Below are 16,954 nucleotides of genomic sequence, written 5' to 3' on the forward strand. Positions count from 1 at the left end.
CCTGTGACAGGAGACTTTGACCAATCACAGGTCATTTAATTGAGAGAGCGTTCCCATTGGCTGTGCTCCAGTCATGTGACCGGTACTTGGCGTTCCTTCACCAGATTTAACAATGGCGGCGGCATCAGAAACTTTCTCATTTTACAGCTAAACCATACACTACAAGATGATTATGAGAAATAGGCATTAACGTAACATAATATTGATTCATATTTGATCAGCGTTGCCTTGTCTGACCGTTTGGTCGGAGTTCGCGAGTGATTGACAGCCGGCTCTCATAAACGGCAGCTGGACAGCGGACCTCAGATCAGCTCTGACTGTTTGTTTTCCTCTGGTGTATGTGAAATATTGCAGATGCTGTTAGGAGCACCGGAGGACACAGAGGCACATGATTTTTTTCAGGTTACCTGTTTCATGAACTACTGTCATGATATAGCGACCGTTTTATAAAATAACTTTTTTTAATCATATTTGCTCCAATCTATTTCAGCTTTAATGGTGCTCCTCACTTGTTCCACAAACATTCTTTCAGACTGCATTAGTACAACTGATTTAATCATATCAACACAGTGGCCTGACTTATTCTAAGAGAATAAAATTGATTCATTTCATTTAAAGCTTCAGTAGGCAACACATTTTTGGCATCGTTGGGCAAAAATTCCATAATAACTTTTCAGCATATTGTTTTCTCATAGACTTCTATACAATCAGACTTATTTTTGCAACCAGAGGAGTCGCCCCCTGCTGGCTATTAGAAAGAATGCAAGTTAAAGGCACTTCAGCATTGGCTTCACTTTTCAGTAATTTGGGGATGTTGAATTTAGGGCTGGTAGTCGCAGTATGTTTAACAGGTCTTCAGATGATGTGGGTGGGAGGTTGTGTCAAGTTGTTCATTCATTATGATACTGCTGGCTCTGTTTTTCATTAAACTGATGATGATAAAGGCTACCATGTTGGGTAGTCAAGTTAAACCATATAAAACATGTTTTTTTTACTCATAAGCTTTATTGTACACACTCATTTTTCTGTATAAATTGTGTCAAAAAATGCATCACTGAGCATCTGTGACACCATGTGATGGCAGGCTGGGAAGGGTGCTGGTCCAAAGGCGAACAAAACGCAGCCTCATTTCCTGTCCAATGGAGCTATCGTTCATCTTAGCATTGATGTCCAGGAAGTGGTGTCCAGTGCTGGTGAATTCAGGCCAGGTCACAGGCACCTTCAGGTTTCCTTTGTTGGGGTCTCTGTGAAAATATGAAACATGAAAGTATCCATTATAGTTTTGCAGTAAAATAATCCTCAACCTGTTAAAATGTTACACATGCATTTACCCAGTTCTGGCGAAGTTAGTCCAGTAGGCAATAATATAGCCAGACAGGTCTCTCTGTCTGTCCCCATAAGCCTTTGGTGTGGTGAAAGGTTTGCCAAACACGTACTGCAGGTCGTCAGCGTGGTCGGTTCCCACCCAGTCATGGTAGGGTTTGCCTGGTCCAGCCAATAAACTGGGCTCAGACAGCCGGTAGGAGTAAGTACGGCCAGACCTGTTCAAAACCATCACAGTGTGTTGAGTGTGTATCTGTCCACCTGATTCGACTGTCATCAGGCCATTAAATAGGCCTTATCAGTCGCTATAAGAACCATAGATGTGGGTCAGTAGGGGCCTACTACGCCTACTATGTTGTAAAAGTGAGAGTGAAACTTAAAAGTAACACGTTCCAACAAGTTGTAAAACTGAATGAAACATAATTTTTTGAACACAAACAAAATGGTTTCAAAATGGAAGCAAAACTACAAGTTCTTTAGGTTTAGGCAAAAACAAAAAACGGGAAAAAAATAATGTTTTGGGTTGGAATAACTACATAGACAACTACACATTGTTGGTTTCACACGGGTTGCAAACCCCAGTCTCCTGGGTGAAAACCCTGTGTTTTGTGTCCCATCCATTGTCCCTGACCTCTATCATCCGTACCCTATGACATCACAAGTTTGAGTTTTACTCTAGTATTTGCATTTGGGAGAGAGTTGTTCATGTTTACTAATATTTTTGGGACTATCTTAGACCACAGGAATAACATGTATGAATTTTGTAAATGGCTGTAGTTCCCCTTTAAACCAGCTGTCAGGACCTCCGTAAAGTTGTGATGTCACAACTATACAGTCACCGGTAGAAGTGCTGTTAAAGTCTGTGTAGTTGACAAACACACACACACAGTGAGACCCCGGCTGCATTTATGCTGTGAAGAAGGCGACAGCGCAGATGCGGAAGACCGGTAAACGCTGACCAATCAGAGCAGACCGGGCTTTTTCGGGAGGGGGTCTTAAAGAGACAGGCGCTAAAACGGAGCGTTTCGGACAGAAGATGAATACAGGTATATTCAGACAGACAGTATGAGAAAACTAATGTTTTTTGAGCATTAAAGCATGTAAACATGTTCTAGTAGAAACCCAAAATACAAATATGAACCTGAAAATGAGCATGATATGTCTCCTTTAAAATAGCAACTAAAGGATATTTGATGGCAAAGGAATCAAGCAGTTGGCCTCACCTGGCGTTAGCTGCATGCAGGTAGATGGCAGTCTGTATAGGAGCCAGGAAGATGTAGTCGGTCCCAATGTCCACAGCAGTTCTCTTAATGGTGTTCTGGGTGGGTGTTGATCCCCAGTTGGATGTATATTCAGCGAAGGCAATCTCCAATCCAGCTTGCCCCTTCTCTTTGGTATAAGCAGCAAGGAGCCTTTTAACATCTTCTCTGCAGTGAAAACAAGATAGTTAGTGAGAGCAACTCCCAAATTTCTCCTCTAACTTTCAAAGCTATACACAAACAAGATGCCTTCCCTCTGACGACAAATCAGCCTTACACGGGAGTCTCTTGATTCTTTTTGCCAATGGAAGGAATGTCTTTTGAGGTGAACATGTGTCCATCCATGTTATTAACCCCTGCGAGGTAGTCGATTTCAGCAGCGTTGTGGAACAAGTTGTCAGGCTGATCAGGGAGGAAGTCGCCATCAACAACAGGAGACAGAAGCAGGTTTGTCAAAGCGGGATCTGAGAGAAATTTGCACAGAATTATTGAAGTGGCAACACACAACTCATGCACACATTTGTATGGTTAGTTTGCATGTAACGCAGGTTTTAGCTGAGTTTTTGCCCAAAATGCAATTTTACTGTAATAAATTGATTTTGCACTCTATTATGACCTACAATTAACTACATCGGAACAATTTTACTCAACAATGATGTAATCCATTTTACTACATCATTTGTGAATGTTGATTGTCTGTCATATATATTATAAATAAAGTAGTTAGATAAGCAGATACTAATGCTCACTGTCTGGGGAGCCGTGTGTGACGCGGGGAGCAGCCATGGTGAGATTACGAGCATCAGTTGATTTCAGACAGGCCACCATCCTGTCATCAGTGGGGCAGCCGACATTCTCAGCAACCTGAGCACAAGGTAATAAAGCAGGTCTGTCTGTATCTCTACAATCTACTGAGGACAAATTAATGATTATGGCCTTGACATTCTCATCAATTCATGAGGAAGTTCAATTGTTTAAAAATTAGGCTTTAAATCCTATAATGAATATAAATGATCCTATGAATCTAAAATTAGGACTTTTCCAGGTCCATCTCCATGATATCTATCTACAACATACCTTCTCGGCAACCTTGTGTGGGTTCTTGATCAGAGCCCAGGGGCAGAAGGCAACACCGCTCTGGGAGATGGCTCTCTTGAACAGCCCTTTGTTGTGGGGGGAGAGAGTCTGTGTAGGAATACATACATAGAATATACAATTATTACTTGTAGTTGTGTTTCTTTGTCAATTTGCCTGGCTTCAGTAATGGAAAAATGCGTGAAATAGCACTTTTCAGGCCTTAAACTTGACACATATGATGTAGTAGGAGTTGTAATAGTAGTAAGCTAGTAGTAGTATAATAAAAGGTACATGTGCTGCAGTACTTGGTCCACGCTGGGACTTCAACCGGCAACCCTCCAGTTCCCAAGCCAAGTCCCGATGGGACTATGGGCTGAGCTGCCGCTCCCTATTTACTAGTTATTTTGGGTTAAAATAACTACGGAAGTGGCGTCACTTTAATGCGGAAGTTACATCACAAATAAATCAATATTGACTGGTTTCTCACTGGATATGAACAGCTGTCTCCTGGGTGAAAGTTGTATTTTGGATTAAACATGAAATGATTTTGTGGGATATATACGAATTACAGTACATTACTTTTCTTAGGTATGGCTACAAATGGTGTTTGAGAACAGCCTGTTTTATTAGAAGGTGGTACTGTGTGTTGACTTTGGCCTCTCACCTGGAAGCTGACACTTGCTCCACCTGCAGACTCTCCAAAGATGGTGATGTTGTCAGGGTCTCCTCCAAACGAGCCGATGTTCCTGTGCACCCAGGCGATTGCGGCGTGCTGGTCCCACAGGCCGTAGTTTCCTGTCGTGATGACAAATTTTGAGTCAAAAAAAATTATTTTAACACAGCCAACAACTCTGCTCACGACTGAAAGACTATCCTACTTTATTCCAGTAACTACATGTAAAGAGCACAATGTAGGCTGATAGTAAGGAAGGACACGAACAATTTCTATTACCAGGTAAGCGAGAGTCCCCTGTACTGAGGAAGCCCAGGGTTCCCACACGGTATCCCACAGACACCACAATAACATCGCCCTTGTCTGAAATTTCCTGACCGCTGTACAGATAGTTGTTGAGAAAATTTGGCCCCATAGAACCACCGACCAGGAAGCCTCCTCCATACAACCAAATCATGACGGGGAGATTTGATGACACTTTGGGTGAAAAAGAGAAGCATTTTAAGCAAAATGTTATCAATGATTGGACCATTTAGAACAAAACAACAACAAAAAGCTACCTTGTCGGCCTTGAGGAACCCAGATGTTGAGGTAGAGGCAGTCTTCACTACCAAAACTTGAAGTCTGGAGCATGCTCATCTGGTGGCATCTCTTAGCAAACTTTGTTGCCTTCAGTATACCTGGGGATGAAAACAATATAGATCATTTCTTCACAGTGATGAAGGGGTGATTAACATTACATTTATAAGTTGATATTAATGCCAAACAAATGATGCATTCATATGTTCAGCTCTGTTTGGTCAGATTGGGTTTGAACGCACCATCCCAGCCAGGGTGAGGTTTGGGTTTCTCAAATGTTCTGGGCTCGGCAGCGAAGGGAATTCCTTTGAAAACATCCACGGAGCGGAAAAAACCGAGGGGGATATTTCGTCCCTGAACACTGCCTCCTTCTGTTTGTACCACGCCCAGCTAGAGACACAGTAAGACAAGAGCGTTCACCTTCAATGACAATATAAAACAGTGATGTACGGAAGCCCTGAGAGGGAAGTGAGAAATAACAATTCTGGTGATCCATTTTCTAAATCTGGGTAACACTTCATTTTACAGGTCTGCACATTTCATGGTAATTAGGTTATAATTAGCAAGTATTTGAAATTTCTTTGGAATTAATGCCAAATTACCCCAATATTTACCTCAAAATTGATAAAAAAAATTACATTATTATAAACATTATTTAATAATTACATGCTAAAATAGCATATAATCATTAAAATAGGGCCCTTAGGCTTGAGAAGCGGTTGTGCGCTGCTCTTCATCGGAGGTGGAAAACCAGAACTAATAGAAGACACTTCTGATCAGGCACAAATCTCACCATTGTGTGACTTATTGTCTACACAAATGTAACCTGGTAGCTAATGTAATGATTCAGGGAGTTTTTTAAAGAAATGTCAAATAAGTTATCGGCTAATTATTATCTATTTATCAGCAGACATGGAAATAAAGCATATCAATTAACTTTGTATTCTTTTCCTGGAAATGTATAAAATAAATTACCAGCTATTGGGAAATAGCGGAATATAATTATTAAATAATGTTTATAATAAAGTAATTTTTAATAAAATTTTGAGTTAAATATTGGGGTAAGTTGGCAGTAATTCCAAAGAAATTTCAAAACCTAATTACCATGAAATTTGCAGACCTGTAAAATGAAGTGTTACCTAACTCTGATATAAATTGCTTTCTCTCTTGTGTTTATGACTTAAGAACAGGTGGAAAAAAATACATTTTGCTAGAATAATCATCCTTCATTTTATTTTTTTCATCTGTAAAACAGCTGATGCCAGGATCATTTTTCTAAGTTACTTTTGTTTTATTTTTCCAAGTGTTTGCTGTTGTAATACTCATTTCAGCCACAAGAGGCTGAAGTGCACCACTACCCCATGTTCTAAATAGGACTAAATGCATTCATGTTTTCTTCCAGGTAAGTTTTGTATATGTATTGTGTGTTTATAGTGCATGTAGAAATTAAAACTCAACTGGAAGAAAACATGAATGCTTTTGGTCCTATTTAGAACATGGGGTAGTGTGACTCACCTGAACAGAGAACTGTTGTCTGAGTGTTTAGCCAGTTTGTTGCATCTACCGTGTATGTAACTTGAAAAAAAATAAAATGTTCCACCTTTTTCACAGATGAAAAAATAAATAAAATAAAAAAACTTGGAAAGGTTATCCTGGCAAACCATTTTTTTCACCTGTTCTTAAGTCATAAACATGAGAGAAAAAATAATTTTGATAATTTAAATAATTTTAGATTTCTTTCTCTCACTTGCCTCTCAGGGCTTCCACTGTGATGCCTTCTGTTGAAAAGTAAATAATACAGTAAATTGTGACAATGTAAAAAAGATATTAGTGCAGATTGTGTATATTTTATATTGAAGGTCAGGGTTAGACAGACTTGAAAAATGTGAACCTATCCGTTAACCTATTTTCCCCATGATACATTATGCAGTGTCAATAGAATAAAGTCTATGTCATTTGTCACTGTGCACACAATGTGCTGTTGAGAAATTTAATTTGTTTGAGCAGCTGTTAAATTTCCAGCTCTCAATTGTGCAACCACAGAAATAAAAAAAAATTTGTGAAAAAGTGAAGGCAGAGAGCATTTTAACAATTATCACATCCCATCAGTGACACGTATTTCATTTTTTTACCCCCCAAATTAGTGAAATATCTTCATATCACAAAGAGCAGATTAATTACCATGCAAATTAGGCATACTTTTGATTAAAATTCAAACAGACTTACAGAGGCTGCTGAGGCCGTTCCCAGAGACAAGACAACAGCAAACAGAATCTTCACTTTCTCCATGGCTGCCCAGAGACCAGTGAAAGCCTCACCAGGTGCCTATATACAAAAGACCCCCCACCCCTGCAAGAGCATGAATGGTTAACATAGCCTTACATAACCTTTGCTATACTGCTGGAGCCTAACCAAGCTGACACTAGGTGAAAGCTGGTTTAACACGGTCGCCAGACTATCACAGGGCTGACACTATAGAAACAGACAACCATTCACGCTCAGATTCACACCTACAAGCAATTTAGAGTCAACAATTAACGTAATTTGCATGTCTTGTGTGGGAGGAAGCCGGAGAACCCGGAGGAAACCCACGCTAACATGGGGAGAACATGCCCCAATCTAACCATGATTTGACCAATCAACGTACCATCAATCAATGTTCTGTTTTTAATTCCCAATAACTGATAGACTGCGTCTGAATACTTCAATGTACTGGAGCCACTTTTCAGTAGAAACTAATCTTCTAGTTTGCACTTTGTTCCACCATCTTTCTATTATGAGAACTGAAATTCTGATGATTAAAGTAATCAATAAAACTTTAAAACCACACACCTAGGAGCTCTAAAGAATGTTGTTTTCTTCTTTGATATTAGAAGTAAAAAAGTTTGCTTGGTAAACACAGATCATGCAGCTACACATATTGAAGGCACGTGAAAGAGAGAAAGCCCTGCAGCGGTTCTTCTAAAGGTGGAAACAGCAACAGGTGGACCGATTCTCAGATTATCAAATAACAAACGGTTTGAGATTAGATAAAACCTCAGAAATAACCACACACATCTGAAGTGCTGCTGAACTTTAGTATTTTACTCATGCAAGAGGTCATGAGAGACAGATATTATAAACACTGTAGGAGAATTTGAAAGGAAAAACAGTGATGCAGGTTATATTTTAATGTAATGCAGAGCTATTCAACTGTCACACTATAGGCAGCTGTGTTAATGTAACCTATATAGGAACAAAACACTAAATATAATAGACAAATAAATATTAGACCTGACTCGACCAAAAACATGATTGGGACATCCCTATAATTATGGACACTTTGTCACCTTAATATATTACTTTTTTTAATTCAATAACTACATTTTGCACATTTGTAGGCCTGTAGCTTCTCTCATAGACCTCTGTATAACTAATATACACAACCAACTTCAGTGATACAGTTGTGAGTCAAAAAGCATATGTATCGGTATCTATATTTGTTGAGATAGAATTCTTATTAGCGTTTGTTGTAAATAATACAACTGGGATATTGATGTATTCAATACCCCAATCGTCAGTCATATCTTCCAGTATAACAACAGTAATTGTCTGCTGAACAGTTTATGCAAGTAACTGTTAAATTCACATTATTCTCATCACAAAGTTTGCTTTTTCTCAGTGTCTTCTGGGTTTAACATAGTTATAAGTTAGACAAATTTAATTTCTCACACTTGGAACTGACCAGATTATGAATGGACCATAAATCAGTTGCATTATTTTTGTATGAAAAATTTCAAAAACATAATTTGTTGTTAAGAAAAGCCATTACTAAAAGGATGTTTTCTTACTAGTTTCAAATTTGGAGCGTTATTTAACCTCCTTTGCAACAAGCTAGAATGACATGGTTGGTACCAATGGATTCCTTAGATTTGTATAGTTTCATATGATACCAATATCACGTATACTTTTATTTGTCTTGTGTTAATATAACACAGCCTCTCTTTTGTTTCTTTGTGTCCACGTCATAACAGCAGTAACAACCTCTGAAAGCCTTGTTTGGAGCTCTTTTGTGTCCTGATTCAGGAAAATAATGGATTTGATGAAGACAGCTCTTAGATATCTTCCTCTCGGCCTTTACTTGTCTTATTTTCCTGTATTATGGCACCCTAATCGTGCACTGACTCTGTATTTAATAGGCTAAGCACATTTCCTTAAACAACATCAGCTTCATATGTGACCTTGCTTAAACTAGGATATCTGTAGGTTAGCTAATGAACTGGTTACAAAATGGCAGTGTAGTCTGAATATCAATAAAATATATCATTATCATCCCATTTTTTATTGTGTGTTTTGATGTTGTTTATTGTGTATTACGAAGTTAACACACTAAAATATTAGTTAGCAGTAGCTAACTGTTCTCATCCAAAAACCAAACAAAGATTCCACACATGCAAAGTGAATTTGCAGTAGACATAATTGTAAATTTAAAATGTTTAAAGAGGCCAACACATATATAATATAAAACCAAGGACACGTCATTTATATTTGTCATCAATTTATTTTTTCATGAACCAATGCTGATTTGATTCTTCAGGTCAATAAACAGTAGGTCCATGCAGGTGCACATGTCTTTATTCTAAGATGTCTATGGGAAGGCTCAGGTTGGGTAGGACGCTGGCCCAGAAATGCACGTAACGCATTCTCAGCTTCTGTCCCACATAGCTCTTGTTCATCTTAGAATTGATCTCCAGGAACTGGTGTCCAGTGCTGGTGAATTTCGGCCAGGTAGTGGGCACTCTCAGATCTCCTTTGTTGGGGTCCCTGTGGATATAACCAGAGAAAAGGGCAACTGAATTTGAGACAGTTTTCTATTTCAGTGTCTGATTCAGGTTTGTTTGATGTCTGTGATGCTCATATGTCTTGTGTCTGCAGAATTATACCCAGTTTTGGCAAAGTTGGTCCAATAGGCAATCATGTAGCCAGAGACGTCACGGTGGCGAGGCCAGTACGCCAGCGGTGTGGTGAAAGGCTTTCCGAACACGTACTGCAGGTCATCAGCGTGGTCGGCTCCCATCCAGCTGGGGTAGGGCCTTCCGATGCCGCCCATACGGTTGGGCTGAGAGAAGATGTAGGAGTAGGTACGGCCAGTTCTGTGGTGAGACAAGGAAAGAAAGGGGATGTGACTATACCTTTTTTTTTATCTTGTTTTGTTTTCTTTCTGTTTTTCTTTAACTGTGTTTTTTGGTTTGGGTGAGGGTTGGGTGGGAGGGGGTTTTGGGGGGAAAATATCAAAATATGGAGGGCAATCAATACATTTGTGCTTCATTTGTATCTGTACACCTGATGTTACTTTAACGAAAAAAAGAAAGAAAGAAAGAAAGGAAGAAAGAAAGAAAAAGCATAACGCACTAAAAGCTGAATTCTTCTGCAGGTAATCACAGTCTGTTTAAAATGACAGATGTCTAATAGTGCAAATTGTTTTATGCCTTGCACCTCACCATACAGATGCAACTTTTTGGAGAATGCCATAAGAATAATGATTACCCTATTTGCTTTGTAAATTAAAAGCAAATTTATTAATTCAAACATAAAAAAAACAATTTAAAGTAATAATTTGTACTTAAATGATGCAATCAAATATTTGTAATAAAATTATCATTACATTTTAAATTATATTTTATTAAATGATTAAGAAAATAAAGTTAAAATTATTTTTTTAAATGTTTTTTTTGTAAAAGTTAACACGATAATAACTCGTTAATGCAAATTTGTTTTAACGCCACAAATTTCTTTTACGCATTAACAAGATCTTTTTGACGTTGTAGCAGGCTCCGTTTTAGCAAGCATATTTGCCCTCTCCCATGTTGATAAGAATATTAAATACTTGACAAATGTCCCTTTAAGGTACATTTTGAACTGATAAAAAAATGTGCGATTAACTTGCAATTAACGCCATTAACTATGGACAATCAATGCCATTTTCCCACTCCTAAGCAACTTTAAAGCCTCATTAAAGTGATTTTTCTAGCTTAGTTAAAGGAAAGTTACCCTCTGGTTTAGCTTCGGGCTTATAAATAAACTGACAGCAACATCTGTATAGCAAGATCTTATTCTCACGTTGCGTTGGCAGCATGAAGGTAGAGGGCAGCCTGAGTGGGAACCAGGAAGATGTAGTCTGTTCCGATCTCCACAATGGTTTTTTTGATGGTCGCCTGGCTGGGGTTGCTGCCCCAGGTTGAGGTGTATGTGGAGTAGGCGTGGTCCAAACCAGCCTTGCCCATCTGTGTGTACGCAGCCAGGAGCCTCTTCACAACCTCGCTGCAATCAGGAAAAATCAGGTCTGATAAAACACCGTAGCACCACAGTTCCAACTGGGTAGATCCCTTTGTAGAATTGTCAATGTTTCACACTGTTGGTCAAATGGCTTAAACTCACATGGGGGTGTTCAACAGGGGGGCATTGATTGAAGGAACATCTATACCAGTGAAGAGGTGTCCGTCCATGTCGTTGATTCCAGCGATGTAGTCGATGCCAGCCGCATTGTGGAACAAGTTGTAAGGCTCATCCGGCAGGAAGTCACCGTCGATCACAGGAGACAGGGCCAGGTTTCTTACAACGGGGTCTGACAGAGGAAAATACAATGAGATACTTACCATATGCAGTACTAACTGCATACACAACTGGCATTATAATTTGCTAGATCTGCTTCATATATGTACATAAAACTAAACTGTTAATATGAAAGGAATTGCAGCACCAATCAATCTCTCAAAATTGCTAGTTTGAATAAAGCATATTAGTGCCATTAAAAGCCACTACAGTATGGGTAGCATTTGAAATTTGACACTGTGGCAGCAATGTCCAGCGATGTGCGCAGCAGAATTTACATGCATGTTGGTGAGTCAGCCACTGGGTGTTAAAGTACAACTTTTAGAAGACATTAAGTCAACAGTGTGAGGCCACTAACTGTTTGAGGTCAGCTTGGTGTGTTAGGGCAACATTCATTAGATGAATTTCCATCCAAATTTATTGCAAATTTTAAACAAATTTCCAGAAAATCAGCAAAAGAAAATGCTATGTGCGTTTCCATCCACTACTGTTATGCGAACATTAGGAATTGGCCACATCCAGGTAGACTTGACTTGACTATGACTTGCCCCAACTGCATGTGATTATCATAAAGTGGGCATATCTGTAAAGGGGATACTCGTGGGTACCCATAAAACCCATTTTCATTCACATATCTGGAGGTCAGAGGTCAAGGGACCCCTTTGAAAATGGCCATGCCAGTTTTTCCTCGCCAAAAATTTTGTGCAAGTTTGGAGCGTTATTTAGCCTCCTTCGCAACAAGCTAGTATGACATGGTTGGTACCAATGGATTCCTTAGTTTTACAACCTAAAAATCACACGTTACATTATTGTGTTAAAGAAAATAGTGGCATTAAAATGAATTTGCATTAACGCATTATTATTGCATTAACTTTGACAGCCCCAGAATAAATATATAGTGCTGCAATTTCTCCAGTGGGGTGCCATTAAACCATTGCAGAAGAAGGGGGCACAATGAGATGACTTTTTCATGTCTCCATTGCTCTGGTAGAAAGGCACCACAATGTCTAAAATGAAAATGTAAACTCGGCTGTGTGGAGTGCAGTGCTTACTATCGGCTGAACTGGCTATACTGAGAGTGCCAGCCATCGTAAGGACCTCAGGGTCAGTCATCTTCAAACAGGCAACCATAGTATGATCGGTGGGGCAGTTGACCTTCAGAGCAATCTGGGGAAAAGTTTCAAATTATGATTCCAGTTCCAAAAAAGTGCTAAAAGTTCCACATAAGAAATAAAACATGTCAGAGAAGCTGTTGCGTACCTCCTCAGCGAACTTGCGGGGGTTCTTGTTGATAGCCCATGGGCAAAGGGCAGTACCGCTCTGGGAGATGGCTCTCCTGATCATCCCTTTGTTGTGAGGAGTGATAGTCTGTGGGCAGTTATGATAGATATTTTATTTTTTAAATGAAGTTAGATTCATATTTACAAATTGTGAATTTTATTTGATTTCATATCTAGAAAAGCCTCTCACCTGGAAGCTGACACTAGCTGCACCTGCAGACTCTCCAAAGAGAGTGATGTTGTCAGGGTCTCCTCCAAACGAGCGGATGTTCCTGTGCACCCAGGCGATGGCGGCCTGCTGGTCCCACAGACCGTAGTTTCCTGTTGCGGATCAAACTGTTCACTCAATCAAGGCATTACTAGTTTAATCGTACAATTTATCAAAATTGGCGGGCTGGACAACATCTTCTAGACCAGTGATTCTCAAATTGGGGTCCGGGGACCTCCAGGGGTCCGTGGCACTCTGACAAGGGGTCCATGAAAAGTTTTCAGATTCATTCATTTAAATTATCAGGATTATCAGGAGTTCAACGAATAATATTTTCATTTTTAAATCTACAGCATAATCAGCCCAGTCGCCAAGAAAAAATTGTTGGAATTGTACGTTTCTACAAAACACAGATACGTTGAATGTCAACATTTTTGCATTCGGTCAGAGCAAGTAATGTAGTATATCGGGCGACCGTTATTGAAAGTTACGTAGTATAATAACGAGTATAACAAGCAAGAAAGTCTACAAAGGGCGGGAGTGTTGTTTTACGCAACTTTGTTTTAAGCAACGTTGTTTTAAGCAACGTTGTTTTAAGCAATTTGTTACGTAAGAAAGGTTAATGACGGTTGTTGTTAATTTACAGTAGATACGTTGTTATGGTTGTTACGTTACGTTTTGATGTTAAGTTACGTTATTTTAACACAAACCGTGATATTTTTTAACCAAGTAGTTTCGTTGCCAACATTTTTTCTGGCGACTGAGTTGGTATACGTAATAGTTCATAGATTACGTTCTATTCTAACAAATCTATAACTCTTAGATTCTGCAGATATGTTTAATACATTTCTCTTGTGTTGTTCTTTCACATAATTAAGGCTATAGATGAGTAAAAAAAATAGGCTATTTCAAATTATTCCAAGGGACATACATGAGGGGGTCCCCGGTATATTCTCTATCTTGCAAAGGGTCCTTTTAGACTTTGTACAGTTCTGTCACTGTTGAGAAATCTAAACTGGCACCTACCAGGTAAGTCAGATTCTCCAGTGCTCAAGAAGCCCAGAGTGCCCACACGGTATCCCAGTGTCACCACAATAACATTTCCTCTGTCTGCAATCTCCTGCCCTTTGTACAGATAGTTGTCCAGGAAGTTAGCACCAGACGAGCCTCCAACCATGAAGCCTCCCCCGTAGATCCAGACCATGGTTGGCATATTACTGGACACTAGAAGATAGAGAAAACGAGAGCCAGTTGTAGTGTAGATCTAATATGGATGCCACTCTGTGGGCTTCTCTCAGTCTTTACCTGAGCGGCCGTGAGGAACCCAGACGTTGAGGTAAAGACAGTCCTCGCTGCCTCTGCTATCGGTCATGATGAGGTTCACCTGAAGGCATCTCGGCCTGTACTCTGTGGTCTTCAGAACACCTGACGAGAGACACGCACAGTGTAAGAGCAGGGTAAAGCTTTTGAAAATTACCAGAATAAATGATTTATGTTTTCATGACACATTTCAAAATTTTATCAATCAATTCAATAAAAGAGGAGTGGCAGAATTGGCAGGAGTTAAAGCAGCAGTAGGTAGAAATGGAGCAAATATGATTAAAACAAGTTATTTTTATAAAACGGTCACTATATCCTGACAACGAGACAGATAATCTGAAAAAAATCATGTTCCTCTGTGTCCTCCGGTGTCCTCAGGTGCTCCTAATGGCATCTGCGAGATTTCACAGACCAGAGGAAAACGACCAATCAGAGTCGAGCTGGAGCCTTGTCGTCTCTGAGCAGCTGTCAATCACTCCGATTCTCATTTTACAGCTAAAAAGTACACTACAAGATGTTTCTGAAAACATTTTACTCAAGAAATAGGCATTACAGTAACAGAATATTGTTTCATATTTGATCAGCCCTGCCTAGTTTGATCATTTGATTGGAGTTTGCGAGGGATTGACAGCTGCCTCTGTTGAATGAACAGCCAAAAGGAACGCTCTCTCTCTGAAATATGACCTGTGATTGGCCAAAGTCTCCCGTCACGGGCTAGATTTTTTCTAAAGCCTGAAAACAGAGCCATGAGGAGGCGCAGAAGTCTAGTTTTCTGCTGCTTTAAGGCTATGATTGCTAAAAGATACATATCTGTGTGGTGTAAATTATAGGTATTATAGGTCTAGATGTGAAAACCAGTAGGTGAGAAGTTCAGCCAGTCTACTCACCGTCCCAGCCTGGGTGACGCGTTGGTTTCTCAAACCTTCCAGGGATGTCAGCGAAGGGAATCCCCTTGAAGACGTCCATGTGATGGCGGAAGCCAAGACGAATGTTCTCGCCCTGCACCATACCTCCCTCTGTGTACACCACTCCGAGCTACAGAAATTAAAGCACAAAGGTTTGTCTTTTACATGGAACTTTACAAAATGAAATGTGGCATGCTGCATTCAAATTTGTATTCTCGGTTACCTTTTGGCATGGTTTGGAAAAATGAAAATGTTTGATTCAATAAGTCATGTAACGCAGCAATTTAAAGAATGCTTAATTACAAATAAATGTATAAGAAATATGGTGTGACGCAAACATATCAATACAACATATCTATCAGAGATTGATGGTTGAAAAATGAATAAATAATCATACTTTCTTAAAGAGGAACTACGCCCATTTTCAAAAATCATACGTGTTATTCCTATGGTCTAAAACCGAACAACTATCTCCCAAATCCAAAAACTAGAGTGATAAAAGTCAAACTTGTGATGTCATAGGGAATAATATATATATATTTATATACTGTATATGAATACACTAGTAGAATAACATTTTTGTGACACTTACGGAGGTCGCAGAGACCGCCTCCAGAAACGCGGCAACAGCTACCAAAATCCCCAGCTTCGCCATCGTGTGCATACTTTGACAACCAGGTTTATCGTTGGCCAGACTTTTATAGAGGAGACCCCTCCCCTAAACAACACCTGACCAGTGTGCAGTCTGTGGGCCTGCCTTTCCCACTGTTACATAACACGTCAATACTTTACATGGGTTACCTGGATTTTTCCACTGGGTTTTGGATTATAGCTGGAAAAAAACTGTGGCAAACAAACATTTATGATACTTTGACGTTTTGTTCTTTAAGATAATCTCCACAAACGAACACCACTTTTATGATTTTTGAAGTGTGAATGCAATCGCCAGAAGTAAAAAGCTAACGTTAGGCTATAAACGCATGAGCGTGAGTATACACAACGAAGCTGTATAAGCGGACGAGTTGGCGTGATGACGTTTAGTAGTCTCATTTAGCCACTTGTTAGCAACCACCTTTTTTAAGACACGTAAAGGTTTCAAAATTCACAAATGGGATATTTACTAACGTATCGTAGAACAAAATGTTAAAATCTTTTCAGCTTGTGTTAACCACCACAGACCTTATTTCAGCTTTCTAACTAAAAGAAAACCTTCAAAAAATGCACTGACTTCCAGACGAGGGAAGTGCGCAAATGCAAACTCGTTTCTGAGTTTTATGACTCATTCCTGTGGCACTCTATTATCAGACCAATACGAACATTCAGGCACTCTCGTGTGGCTCAAAGGTGTACTGCAGATTGAATCTTAAATAAAATTCTGCATATTTATTTGGCGGCCCTAATAAAATCTCTTGCGACCCACCTGTGGGTCCAGAGCCAGTCTTTGGGAATGACTACTTTAAAGCTCTCCTCTCCATGGAGCCAAATAGTAAATAGTTAAATTAAATTAAAGAAAGGGGGGCATTCTTGTCTTGGGAACATTTGATGTTCCCATTTGACTCTGTTGAAAGTTTCCTCTCGACCTCGGTCAAGAAGTAGATTAGACTCTTGGCACAATTTTTGAGTCAACATTGAATATTTAAATGTGAATTCCTGTGTTGGGTTTTGATATGGCTTTAAGATAGTTTTGATATATTTAGTGGGGGATTTTTAAGATAATTGCTGTGTAAAAAAAAAAAAAA

General features: G+C 39.4%; 2 protein-coding genes across 2 annotated transcripts; both read right to left on the reverse strand.

Moving 5' to 3' along the window:
• Nucleotides 1-740: 740 nt before the first annotated feature.
• On the reverse strand, nucleotides 741-7,302 carry LOC141757111 (bile salt-activated lipase-like). The gene is made up of 11 exons (XM_074617387.1): nucleotides 7,138-7,302; nucleotides 5,154-5,301; nucleotides 4,893-5,012; nucleotides 4,612-4,809; nucleotides 4,324-4,454; nucleotides 3,660-3,767; nucleotides 3,332-3,446; nucleotides 2,860-3,046; nucleotides 2,547-2,750; nucleotides 1,332-1,541; nucleotides 741-1,244 (listed from the first exon to the last, which is right to left on the reverse strand). Exons 1-11 carry the CDS (start codon nucleotides 7,198-7,200, stop codon nucleotides 1,052-1,054), a joined length of 1,677 nt encoding a protein of 558 aa, XP_074473488.1. The 5' UTR covers nucleotides 7,201-7,302; the 3' UTR covers nucleotides 741-1,051.
• A 2,129-nt stretch (nucleotides 7,303-9,431) lies between these two features.
• LOC141757312 (bile salt-activated lipase-like) lies at nucleotides 9,432-15,923 on the reverse strand. The gene is made up of 11 exons (XM_074617723.1): nucleotides 15,808-15,923; nucleotides 15,198-15,345; nucleotides 14,296-14,415; nucleotides 14,017-14,214; nucleotides 12,973-13,103; nucleotides 12,763-12,870; nucleotides 12,555-12,669; nucleotides 11,329-11,515; nucleotides 11,011-11,211; nucleotides 9,834-10,043; nucleotides 9,432-9,714 (listed from the first exon to the last, which is right to left on the reverse strand). The coding sequence occupies exons 1-11, from the start codon at nucleotides 15,877-15,879 to the stop codon at nucleotides 9,525-9,527; spliced, it is 1,680 nt and encodes a 559-aa protein (XP_074473824.1). The 5' UTR covers nucleotides 15,880-15,923; the 3' UTR covers nucleotides 9,432-9,524.
• Nucleotides 15,924-16,954: the final 1,031 nt, after the last annotated feature.

This window comes from Sebastes fasciatus, chromosome 19 (assembly GCF_043250625.1).
Source record: "Sebastes fasciatus isolate fSebFas1 chromosome 19, fSebFas1.pri, whole genome shotgun sequence".
NCBI classification, from domain to species: Eukaryota; Metazoa; Chordata; class Actinopteri; order Perciformes; family Sebastidae; genus Sebastes; species Sebastes fasciatus.